General features: G+C 36.4%; 1 protein-coding gene across 5 annotated transcripts in view; it reads right to left on the reverse strand.

The window, feature by feature from the left end:
• Window positions 1-13108, reverse strand: part of AKAP9 (A-kinase anchoring protein 9) — a 104807-nt gene that overhangs the window by 67863 nt on the left and 23836 nt on the right. For all 5 annotated transcript variants that reach the window (XM_087712620.1, XM_087712619.1, XM_087712622.1 and 2 more), the window contains exons 3-5: window positions 5705-5860; window positions 4845-5036; window positions 1713-3995 (exon numbers count right to left, since the gene is read on the reverse strand). In XM_087712620.1, coding sequence (XP_087568746.1) covers window positions 1713-3995; window positions 4845-5036; window positions 5705-5860 — 2631 coding nt within the window. The remainder of the gene's footprint in view (window positions 1-1712; window positions 3996-4844; window positions 5037-5704; window positions 5861-13108) is intronic.

The following is a 13108-nucleotide window of genomic DNA, read 5'->3' on the forward strand; positions in this document are numbered from 1 at the left end:
GATCACCTGTCTTTCTGTCATACTGAACAACTGGCTTTTCCTTTTCTTTTTCCCACTAGTACCTTTCCAATTATTAATTAGAATAACATTTATTTTTAATATCACTGTTAATGTTAGTTCTTAAATATTTAAATATTCCTTCATATTCAAATTAACATTTTTAAAAATTGAAATTCTTGATAAATTCCAGGTAATTTTATCATTTACTTGAAATTGATCATGAAAAATAAGTACAATTTTTATTAACACTTGGCAAACTCCATCTAAATGAATACTAAGTAAATGCCAATAACAGAAACAAGGTAGAATATCATACTAGTCCTAGCAGTGCAGAATCTTTTACAGGGTTTTTAGAGGGGAAAGTGGGAGTGAGCTTGTCTGCTTAAAGCTTAAGAAAGTAATGGGCCTGGAAAGTAATGGTGTGCTCACTGGACCATGAGTTGATCTGCTTAACCAGATACTGATTAAGTAAATAAAAGGTGAAATTCCCCAGGACTGATTAACAGCTAATATTGTACCTATCCACAAGAAAAAGGCTACGGAAGAAGTTGGAAACTATAGGCTAGTGATGGCAAACCATTATTCCTTTAGGGGCCAAAAGCACATGCAGCGTGCTATGGTGCATGTGTGCATGCCCACACCCTTAATTTAATGCTCCCACCATGTTGTGCCCACCTGCGCAAGTGCACATAGCTTTCTTGGAGCCTGGGGAGAGCAAAAACGGCCTTCCTGACCTCCTGGAACCTCTCTGGAAGCCGGAAATGGCCCATTTTCTGACTTCCGGTGGGCCCAATAGATCCATTTTCCATCCTCCCCAGGCTTAAGGAGGCTTTCCTGAGATCTGGGGAGGGTAAATAACGGCCCAACGGGCCTACCACAAGGCCGAAAATCAGCTGACCAGCATGCACATGCGCACTGGAGCTGACGTAGGGCAACACCTTGTGTGCCCTCAAATATGGCTCCACCTGCCACCAGCCACCAAATTAAACAAAATAAACCTAAACCTGTTAAAAATATGTCACAAATGTTTTGGATGAAAGTGGCATTGAGCCAGCACCGCCCTCAACCAACACATGCAACCATCCTCCCACCAGCAGTTCATCTCCTTATGACCCTTGCCTTATGTAACCTCCTTATCACAAGACACATCAGAAGACTCACTGATAACTCACAGCTGACCCATCACAAGACCATCACTTGAGACACCCACACCTGAAGCTCTCATAAATGGAAGAACACTGACACTCCCTAAACTCTGCTGAATATGTTACCTATCCCTGTAATGAAACTTTCAGAAACCAAGTTACAAGCTCGGAGAATGAACCTTCACCCTTATCCTATGCCCAAGCTACAGATATTTGCCACTATTGCATAGACCTATCTAAATTTTAACAAATCATATGACATAGTTGCACATAATATAATGAACTCATAAAAAGTTGTATAGGATTGGGTTTAAACACTAGGTGGTTCAGTGGATAAGGAAGTTTTTTTCTGCCTTCAGTTTTTTGGGTTTCTATGTTAATACGTTTCAGAGTTATTGACTGGTTTTTTATAAATATCTGTGAATAAATATCACATATTCAAGGAAAATCATATCAAATAGATATGTAATGTATATCCTCAAAAGAGATCCCTTATTATCACATATTAGCTTACAGAGAAGTCATGCAGAAATGCATATATTCATGCATTCATATGTTTATCCATACCTGCTTAGTTTTTAACATATCCAGCTGTTCCTTTACTTTGTTTTTCTTTTGCATAGGATTCATATACACGGAATCTCCTGTTATTTCATGCATTTGATTAAAATTATCCAATAGTGATTCTGGTTCTCGGCTCAGTTTTTGATAAAGAATGTCTTCCACAGGAATGCTATGAGCCAACAGCTCACTTGGCATAATATAATATAGTATAATATTTTCTTCTTCTATTGATATGTCAAATGTCTGATTGAAGTCAGAAATAAAGTTTCCAGGTTCATTAACTGTAGGCTGATTTTTGGCTAGTTCCCCACGGCAATTTTCTGTTTCCTGTTCAAAAAAATTAATATTCTTCTCCAATTTGTGACTAACTACAAATTCTAGTTCTTTACACCTTGCTGAAATGTGTTCTTTATCTTGCTTTAGGCACATAACCTCTGCATTTAATTGGCAGATTTGATGATGTTTTACTTTTAACTGTTCAGAAAGATCAGAAAGTCTTAATGAAAGTTCTAAATTCTCATGCTGAGAGAGCTCTAGTTTTTCCATAAGTTCTGATGTGTCTTTTTCTATATATTCCTCTTTATTCTTGTCCATGCTTGCTTCTAAATCCAATTTTACTTTTAAAAGAGAAGTATAATTTTCTTTGAGTTCTTGGTAATTGTGGTTAAAATTTATTTCAGCACGTGAAAATGAGTTTTTTAGTGTATTAATCTCTTCTTTTTGTTTGATGTCTTGTTGTACAAGTTTTTCATTTTCAGCTATTAATTTGTCTATTCTGTTTTGTAAATCAAAATCCTCTGAATTAGAATTGTTACTAGTAAAAATCAAGTTTCCTTCCACATTCCTAACTGTGCATTTGTTTAATTTGTCTTGTAGAGCCTTATTTTCACCTTCAAGAACATCATTTTGTGCTTCAACCAATAAATATTTTTCTTGAAGATAATGTGCCTGCTCTTTCATTTTTTTGTCAAGTAATTCTGTTTTAAGTTGCAACTCCTGTTCAAGTATACATTTTTTCTTTTCTTCTTGTCTAAGAACTTTTATCTCTTCCTTTAGGTTCTTTATCAGTAGTATCATTTCTTCTGAGTTAGTATTTACTGTAGGCGGATGTAAATCTTCTAGTCTTGCTATTTCTAATGTGAGTTGATTCTGAATTTTTATTAAGTTGTCATTTTTGAACTGCATAGCTTCTAATTTTTTGTTCATTTCATTCTGCAAATCATCTAATTGGTGTTTAGCTTGCATAGTCATATTATCTTTAAGATTTTCAATATTTATTTTGTGTTCTATTTGTAAATCATCTTTCACTTTTGACAATTCTTCTTCATGACTGAATAAAAGCTGAGTCCTCAATCTCTCTAGTTCTTCTTCTTGAGATTCTGCCATCCTGTCCAGAACAGCATCCTTTTCTCTTCCCAGCATTTCAAGTTTTATTTGGTAGTTTATAATTTCTACTTCATGTTTCATTTCTAGTTCTTTCCTTATCTCTACGGCTGAAATAAGTTGAGCTTTTAGGTCTCCAATAGTGATTTTTAATGTATCTACTTCTTGCAATTTGGTTTCTTTTTCACTTATAGCCTTCTTTGTCATGAACTGAGCAAAGCTCAGTTGTTGACAAAGATCTTCCACTTGATTTTGAAAAGAAGATTTTTCCAAGGACAACCGTTCAACCTGCTTGGATAATTCATGTTTTACTTTTTCTTGTTGATTGTAAGCATCCTGAAGCATCTGATTCAAATCATTAATTGCAGTATTCATTAAGTGGATTTGGTCATTAGTATTATCAGAGTATACTTTCTCTAAATCTGCTTTTTGTTGGGCAAGGACCTTTTCGATTTCTGCTGAATGTTCTCTGATTAATACTTGCTTCAGTTGTACAATCTGCTGGCCATGCATTTCTTCTAATTCTGCCGTGAGATCTGCAACTTTCCTTTGGGCTTCAAATTCCATTTTTTCTTTGATATCATTCTCATGTTGGGTAACTTCGTGAAATTGCTTTTGCAGTTCTTCCACAGTTCCCATTAACAGTTTTATTTCCTCAGAATATTCTTTTTCTTTTTGTTTAGAAATTGTTAGTTCAAGTTTCACATTACGGAGCTCTTGATTCTTTTGAAAAGTCTCTTCTTTTAATTCCACTAGAGATTTCTCAGCAAATGATAATTTTTTCAGACATAGAAGCATATTTTCTTCATGCTCTTTACATTTTGTTTTCAGTTCTTCAATAGTTGTTTGTTGTTCGTGCATTTTCTTCTTTGTAGAACAATTTTCTTCATCTTTCCATTTTTCCTATCATAGAAACAATTCCCTTATTTATTATAAAATTTCTAATATACCTTCATATACCTCAGATTTATTAAGCTTTATATTATTATAAAAAGAACTATTGATTTTTAGAATAACACATTTAAAGTCAATAAAATAAGCACAGGACTTGGATTCAAATAGTACATTAAATTGTAAAACTGGGTTTAAAAAAGTAACTGTTCTGTGTGATAAAACTTTTGTCTACTCAAATAAACTATATTATGCTTTCGTGTGATAATCTTATTTTTAAAATATTTTAAATCAATGGCTAAGTTTACATGACATACCAGCCAACTTTATTTTTGCCTAGCCTGCAAAAATGCATGTTTCTCAGACAGGAAATTAACAGAATAAGAGATTTTAAAAAACCATAAACCTATTCTTGCCATATGTAGTCTCCATAAATTGGTTACAGTAATAGATACCACTCTCATGCTGGCCAAAAAATTATCTCTTGTTTGTTGATTTTTCATAATTCTTATAAAATATGCTATATAATTAACCAAACATGATTAAAGTTTTAAAAGGTTAAAAAGAAAAACAAATCGTCAATGCAGTTCTATACAGGGAAACCACAGAAATACCTGATTGAATAATAAGAAAAAAGCAAAACAGTATTTTTCATTATCCACATTCATTCCACAGTATATATTCTTACTGTGTAGTTTAAACATGGCTAATTTGGCTAAGTGAAACTTGTCAGGTACAATATACATACTTTAAAAATAAATGTTCAGTTCTCCTCGTCCTATGTTTTATATTATTGTGCATCTTGTACCAGTTTTTTTAAACAATAACTATGATCAAATATACAAGTCTTAGAATACAAACCATGCCCATGATTTTATGTTGCAGAAGGGAAACTTGCACTTCAAGATCTTCATTTATCTTCTGATAGCTTTTCAACAGTTGCTCTTTTTCTTTGAGCTGTTGCTGACAGGCAAATATCTGTTGCCTAGCTTGTAGTAAGTCAGCAGCTGTACTGCTGTAACTATTGTTCCTTAAAGTTTCACTTGCCTGTAACTTATGAACAGAACAGTGCGTTAAGACATTGTTTGAAAAAGTGGCTTACAAAGTAAGCATTCTCAATAACGTATTTTCATTTCTCTCCCATAAATGCATGCATTTTACACTTATTCTCAGAGACATCTCAGAGGCATATTAAAAACTCATGTCCCTTTTCCTCCTGAATTTTCATAACGTACTTCTATTTACTCAAACATAGTCCAGAATAAATTATCCTGAAAAAGACTAAATTTACTTCAATATACTTTCTGGGAGTATAAAAGATAAACGATTCAGAGCAATGATTTCTTGATACAGAAAAGCAATGCCACACTTTCAGATATATGCACTTTTTATTTTATTGGATAGCCAAACCATTGTTTGTGAACTCTCAGCACTTTTTTCAGCTTGTAAGACTTCCTTAAACTAAAATTTTGGCATTTGGATATCATTCAAAAGAGTCATTATTTATAATACGGAGAACTGAAAATATCATTTGCAAAGTGAAAGTTTAATAGAAATCCAGTCAGTGAATAATATATAAAATCAAAATCAATCCATTAACTCAAAATGGTTTGCCTAATGGGAAAGTAGAAAAAATGAGAGAAGCATGTATACTTTTTTCCTTCAATAACTGGAATAATTTAAGCATATTTTTAAATTTTAATAAAATATCAGTTACTTACATGCTGAAATTGAATTTGCAATTTTTCAGTTTGTTCTGTCAAGTCCAAAAATTCACTCACAGTTTCTTCTCTCTCTATTCTGGCTTGCTGCAGATTAGCAGTGAGCTGAATTATAATGCTGTCCCTTTTTTTTATTGCTTCTTCATACTGTTGGAACTAGAAAATGTTATGTTAAATATTATTACCATTTATACAGAACTCTATATCAATTCAGGTGAGTCTTGAGTGCATACAATTCCAAATATGCCCAGATATTTAGAAAACAGAAAAACAAAACATGTTTACTATAAAGGCATAACAGTAGGTTCGGTATTATGTAATGTTATCAATAGGGAATTCAGCTTGCCAACTTTCTCTTTGATTGTTGCTTGATTAGGGTATTGTTTCATCAAGGAGAAAGCCATATACTTACAAAAACTGACAGGGCAAGCTAATATAAACAAACAGTCAGCAAATCTCACTGGTACTGTATAATTTATCTAGCCAGGCAATGAAACATCTGCAAGAAAATAACAAAGCTCTGAGAGTGCTAAGAACTCCACAGTTACAACCCTGAGCTGCAAATACCATGTTTCTCTGAAAATAACACAGGGTCTTATTTTCTTTTGACAACCGAAATAAGTGCTTGGCCTTATTTATGGGGAGATCTTATTATTTTTGAGGTGCAGGAGGTAGCGAGCGTGGTCACTTCATGGCTGCTATTGTGTTGCAATATTTTTGGGAAGGGCACATATGCTCAAAAGCCCAATTGGGCTTATTATCTGGGGAGGTCTTATTTTCAGGGAAACAGGGTATTCTCTTTATCTATAACAGAATATTGATTTCCTTGCTAATGATATTATTTTTACCAATTAATACTTTAAAATGCTAATATAAATATAGGTTTTTGTTACCTTAGTATAGTTTTAATATTTATAGCTTATAAACACTTTATTACATTTCTAAACATTTTTCCAAGAACTGATTTTCAGCACAAGCCCCAAATAATTTTTTATATTTGCAAAAGAATATGTGACTGCTTAATTTTTATACTTCCTCTGAATAGACCTAAAATCTGAAGAACTAAAACTTCCAGCATCAAACAATGAGCAATCATTCAAATATCATGCTGCAAAAAAAAAAAAAAAAAAAAGACAGATGAGGACAATGTTAAAAAAGAAGTTTCGTGAGCTTTTCAAAAACTTTGATACTGGGTTGAAGAATAGAATTTTATTTGTTACATTGGTAATTAACACCTTACCTAGAACACTAAAAAGGAGAACTCCAAAAAATTGAAATATTAGACATTCTGACAAAGGTTAAATAAATGTCCGATATGCATAAATTGTTAACAGATACATATCAGAAACAATTTCTGCCTCTCACAATTTATCCCTGTCTTTTTGGATCATCTTTTAGCTTTCAGGGCCTTACATTCCAAGCTACTGCTGTGCTTATTTGAATATTTGTGCAAAATAAAGCACGACAAAAACATAATGAGTTATCCAATATTTGACAGTGCTGTATTAAATCATATAATTCAAATACAAGTGAAGTAGCCTTCAAGCTCTATGAAGAGTTCAATAAATAATTTAACAGAGGATGCAAAAAATGTTCTCAACAACAACTTGTACAGATGAGTCTCTCCATGAGAAATAGTCCTATGAGTGAAGGAACCAATATGAGTTGGATAATGGCACAAAACGTTGGAAGAGATTGGGCTTCACTACAACTCTGTGTCCTATATCCAATCAGCCATGACAGTCAACCTCCTGGGAGGAGAAAGCTCTTGAAGAATTGAATGCCATGCCTGCAGAGAAACTCTTTTTCTTCATTCTAAAAGCATTATTTATGGTAAAAAAGAACTGTCACTGGAAAGCACAGTTGCTCTCCTTTTACACAAAAATAGAAAAAATATGTTGCCTATAAATGATTTGTTGTCAACATGTGGGCCTGACTAAATCATTTTCTAAACTTCCAATTATAGGCCTGATATAATACAGCCTCTTCTGCATCCAAAACTAGTTCAACTTATTTCAAATTCTAATCATCAATCTTATGAGTATATTTTTGTAGCATGTGGGAGAAATTCCATCCCAAGATGGTTAGATACAAAAAAGAAAAACTTAAATCTGATCCATCAATCAAATTTAAACCTATCGATTTAGATAGAGATCATAAGGGAAATTCAAGAAATTCAAACTCTAAAGACTCAATAAGGAATATGAACATTTACATGGCTTAATTTTTCTTTTGTATTTTGTTTTCATGGGAGGAGCAGAACAGATCTATTCCAGCTTGACTTAGAGAGAAGTAAGTAAAGCCGTAAGTTTCAGGGATGTGGAAGCTGAAGAATCAAGAACGATATAACTATCTGAAGAACAATGGAGCTAAAAGCAAAGTAACAATTTGGATTTGTCTTTGTTTCATTTTATTGTACTGTGATTGTCTATTCTGAAGGAATATTTCTTAGTGGAGAAGCAATTAAATTGTTGAACTCTTTTTGTTCTTTGTGGGCTCTGTTGATTCCTTAATTTCAATTTAAAATTTAAAAAGGGTTCAATTTCTTTGCTAATCAATCCATTCTGAGAGGTTTCAACTTTATACACTTTCTGCTTGAATAAGCTACTGAGAAAAGTCAAAGGATATTCCATTTTATCCAAACATTAAACTACTGCAAAGAAGAACTAAAGAGTGTTTTAGCAGCCTACATAAGAAGCTACTCACAAATGTATGGGAAGATGTAGAAGGAAAGTGGTAAATAGAGGTATCAAGGGGACCAGTATACAACATCCCCTCTCATCACATGTGCATTTATGCATGTTTGTCTTTGTAATGCGTATGTATTGTTGTATACTTACACAATTACAAACCACAAAATAGTCTAATAATATTTGAAAATGATTGATAAACCCATTTTTGCAAAGCTCCATCATGTTATTTAGTCATAAATATTCCTCCTAAAATTATTTTAGGAATACTAATTTAGATGTGTATTGTAGATATTTTTCACTATGCTGATTGTATATAATGGTTCATATAAAATAAACTGACATAATAAAAATAAAAAAAAATTTGTCCTGAAGCTGCCCCCACCCTCTCGGAGGCGGCGATCCCAAACATGAACGGACTCTGCGGAAGGGTGGGGGGGCAGCGGCAACTGCCCGGCCTTCCACGCGGTTCAGGGGCTTCTGCCGGGTGGCGGGAGCCCCGGAAGCGAGAGGAACTTCTCTGCGGGCGGCTGCAGCCGCCCCCACCTTCTCGGAGGCGGCGATCCCAAACACGAACGGACTCCGCGGAAGGGTGGGGGGGCAGCGGCAGCCGCCCGGCCTTCCACGCGGTTCAGGGGCTTCTGCCGGGCGGCGGGAGCCCCGGAAGCGAGGGGAACTTCTCTGCGGGCGGCTGCAGCTGCCCCCACCCTCTCGGAGGCGGCGATCCCAAACACGAACGGACTCCGCGGAAGGGTGGGGGGCAGCGGCAGCCGGCCGGCCTTCCACGCGGTTCAGGGGCTTCTGCCGGGCGGCGGGAGCCCCAGAAGCGAGAGGAAGTTCTCTGGGGGCGGCTGCCGCTGCCCCCACCCTCTCCTCCTGCCGCGGCGAGCGGAAAATTCTCTGATTATTAGATAGAATAGATTAGATTACTCACCAGTGAGTAAGCGCAGCTGCAATCCCAAAAGACGAAAGGAAATGGAGACTCGCGCAGGCGTGCTCAGCTAAGCAGAGTCCAGCCAATCAGTGAGCTGGTTGGGATGGAAAATTTTCAGCACGTGGCGTGCTGAAAATTTCCCATCCCAGCCAGCTCACTGATTGGCTGGAGTCCAGGCCAATCCAATCAGTGAGCGGCAGGCTGGGCTGGCTTAAATTTGTAGGTAGGTAGGATAGAGAACAGAACGATGAGCCAGCCCAGCAAGCTAGCAGCTGATGGGCGGGAGCTGCGAGCGCCAAAAAAGCGTGCTTTTTAAAAAAGCGTGCGGGACGTGGGAAAATGCATTAAAAAGCGAGGGTGTCCCGCCAAAAGCGGGACGTCTGGTCACCTTATCATACCTCCACTTTTATTTGACTACAGTTATTTAAACATCCTTCATCCTTAAATATACCAAAATTCAATCCATAACCACATGCTGGCATTTCATTTACTTATTTATAAAATCCTCCATTAACATTAAATCCTCATATCCTATTTCAGCTAAACATCCATAATATTTAATACCAAAGTTTTCTAATCCTCCAAATATATAATTTATTATCATTATCCTTTCTTTATTTAACTATATCCTATATCATAGCATTTCCCCCTTAAAATTTAATTGTATATAGTTTTTTATGATATTTATTATTATTAATCATCTTTATAGATAATCCAATAATATTTCTAACCTTCCTTTCTCATATCCAATTATTACTTATCATAACAACTCAACATTGTATACATTACTATCATTATCAATTTTTATTTAACTACACCTATTACCAATGGATTTAACTAAGTTTAGCTAATTTTGAATTATACTCTTCCATCTATCAGCCTGTATCTCTCCAATAACAGAACACTTATATCTACTGCCATGTGTGGGTCCAATTCTCCAAACATCTTTTTGAACAAATCCATACGAAGAAATCTTTGCCCCCTCTTGTTTGTGGTATATCTCATATAATTTTGGCGCCCTCTTTTTGTTTCCTTTATCAGCTTGTCTTTAATTCTCAGCAGTGGTATCAAATGTTTTGCAAATAGTATTTCATAGTTCATAAATTCTTTGATATTTTTTCCTCCTTTTATGCCCTGTCTTTCGAAGTAAATTTTCTCTCCATTTAGCTCCTCTTCAAATATTCCATTCTTTCCTCCCTCAGAAATAAACCAATTGTCACGAATATCAATAAGCTCAAATTCTTTATCTCCTTTTTCCATTTTATTTTGCATTTGGTAAATATCCTCAGTTTTTTCCTCATAATTTGTTGCCAAAAACACCAAATAATCCAATTTTCTCTGAATTCTGTCCTCTGTATCAGACAGCCTCTGCAAAGCTGAAAGTATCACTTGGAGAGACGCTTGAAAAGACGCCATGTTTATAAGCAGTTGTATTTTTTCTTAAGAACTCTGAAGCATTCGCAAGTGGAAGCAGGGAACAGCTGTACAATCTTATCAGCTCTTGAGCCAGAACAGCCAAGCAATAAAAGTATCAAGATGTAAACAGTCAAATTGTTTATAGCCAGCTTACAGAGAATCAGGAGAAATGTTGGAGTAATTTATCCGTTTGAAAAGGATTACTTAGAATCAATCCATGTGAATAACATTTAAAGAGTAGGATAACCACTGTCCAAAACCATTAAAAAGATCAAAATCGCCGCTAGGTTCTTCTATTCTTTAATTTAGATTGGTTTTAAAGTTTTTTAGGCAGTCCATTTTTCTTTAAACAATAAAAGGTTCTTACCAATTGGAAACACTTCTTTTTCAAATTGCCTGACTTTGGCAGTTTTAAAAGACTGGAATTTTTACTGCCAGACGAAGACTTTAAACCTGCTTTTCCCGGAGATTGTGCGGTACCCCCGAGATCAGCAAGATATAATCTTCCTGTTCACCATCTCTTCGGGATGATTTAGGTCAGTTAGAACCCCCCAGCAATAAAAGTATCGAGTGCGATCTCAGAGCTTTGAGATTGCACGTCGTCTCGTCACGGCCTCCAGGGTCCGCCCCCCCTTCCTGGTACAAATTTTTGTATAAACTAACATTACAGGGAATTCAGTTTCATAATGGTGATATTCCTTAAATCTGACTGTGATATTACATACAATTGCAGGTAGAAAAACATTTGATTATTACAGCCAATCTCAATAAAAATAATTTTAACTTTACTGTGAAATTGATTTCCTGGTCTGGTTTAGAGGGCCAGAATATGGGTTGTGCTTGATATAAGTTGCTCAGATTCGTTCAGCAGCTCAGTGGTTTCCAAATATAATAAAATAATTATTAAAGCCTAGCTCTTCTTGGTCCTTTGCTAATTTTGATGTCATCAATCATCCTTCTGGAAGAGCACAGGGGGTTGGGAATAAGGTCATGGTCTTGATGAAGTTCTCTTTCTTCCTTTAGTGCTGGTTCCAGTTAGATGGGAGGACAGAGACTATGTTCTTCCTGTGTGGATACTTCTGGGCTCCTCAATAACCTTGTACTTGCTTTTCATTTACATGGCACTACTGGGAAAGATCATCCACAGCATGATATTAGACCAGCGATGGCGAATCTTTTTTGGCTCACATGCCATAAGTGGAGGGAGCGCAGGGGGATCATGTGCGGGCACGCCACACCCATAATGCAATGTGTGACACACACACCCAGTGTGCATGCATGCACTATAGGAGCTCCCCCCCATTTTTTCCATGCTTTTTTTGTCCTACCCAGGTTTCAGAAGTTTTATAGGAGCTTGGGGAGAACGAAACAATCTCCCTCGCCCCTCCGGAAGCCCTTCCGGAGACTTCAGGTACCTTCATGAGGCTTTCCTGAAGCCTCCGGAGCAATCAAAACGACCCTCTGAGCAAACCGGAAGTCCGTTCCTGAACTTCCGGTTTGCCCGTAGGGCCAGTTTTTGCGCTCTGAAAGCTTCAGGGAAGCTCATGAAGCCTCCGGAGGAACCCGGAGGGGTGGGGAGGCTCTTTTCACCCTCCCCAGGCTCCTATAAAGTCTCTAGAGCTTGGGGAGGGCAAAAATAGCTTTAAAAGAGGGTGAACTCAACTGGCCAGAGCACACATGCGTGCTGGCTAGCTGACAGGGCAGCGCCTTGTGTGCCCTGACAAATGGCTCCACGTGCCACCTATGGCACGTGTGCCATGGGCCTGCCATCTGTATTAGACAATATCAATATGCTGACAATATCCAGTTACATATCTAAACTCTGAGCCAACCAAGTGATACTGTCAAGCTTCAATTTCAATAGCTAGAGGCTAGGAGAGTTTGGATGGAAATGTATTTATGCTTAACACTTGATAAAAGAAATGACTGTGAATTTGGAGGGGCATTCAGTTCCAGAGATATTTTTATATAGGGCTATGCTATCCCAGACTGAAGTGGGAGGTTCCTATAGACTTCTGGTTCCACAAATCATCTTGTGTGATAAGTGCGCCCATTTATGAATTGGGAGCTCTATTCACAGTCATTGGCATTCTAGTTATGTGTTATCTCTATTACTACAATGTTGTCTTTTAAAGCCACTTAGAAATTACATTTGAATATTTAATTGTTCAATAGAATGTGTAAAAGATTGTTAAAGCATAAATAGTTATGGGTGCTCTTGTATACTCTTGTGTAACAATGGAAACATGTAAGTCCACTATGACCAATGGAGGCCAAGTTACAATTCAAGATGGAAGTCTGATAATTTTCATAATTGTCATGCTTCAATTACCTCTCCCTATCCAATATGATCTAACAAGATTA

Source organism: Thamnophis sirtalis, unplaced genomic scaffold, assembly GCF_051295495.1.
Source record: "Thamnophis sirtalis isolate CommonGarterSnake01/CBP01778 unplaced genomic scaffold, rThaSir2_p1.2 scaffold_4, whole genome shotgun sequence".
NCBI lineage: Eukaryota > Metazoa > Chordata > Lepidosauria > Squamata > Natricidae > Thamnophis > Thamnophis sirtalis.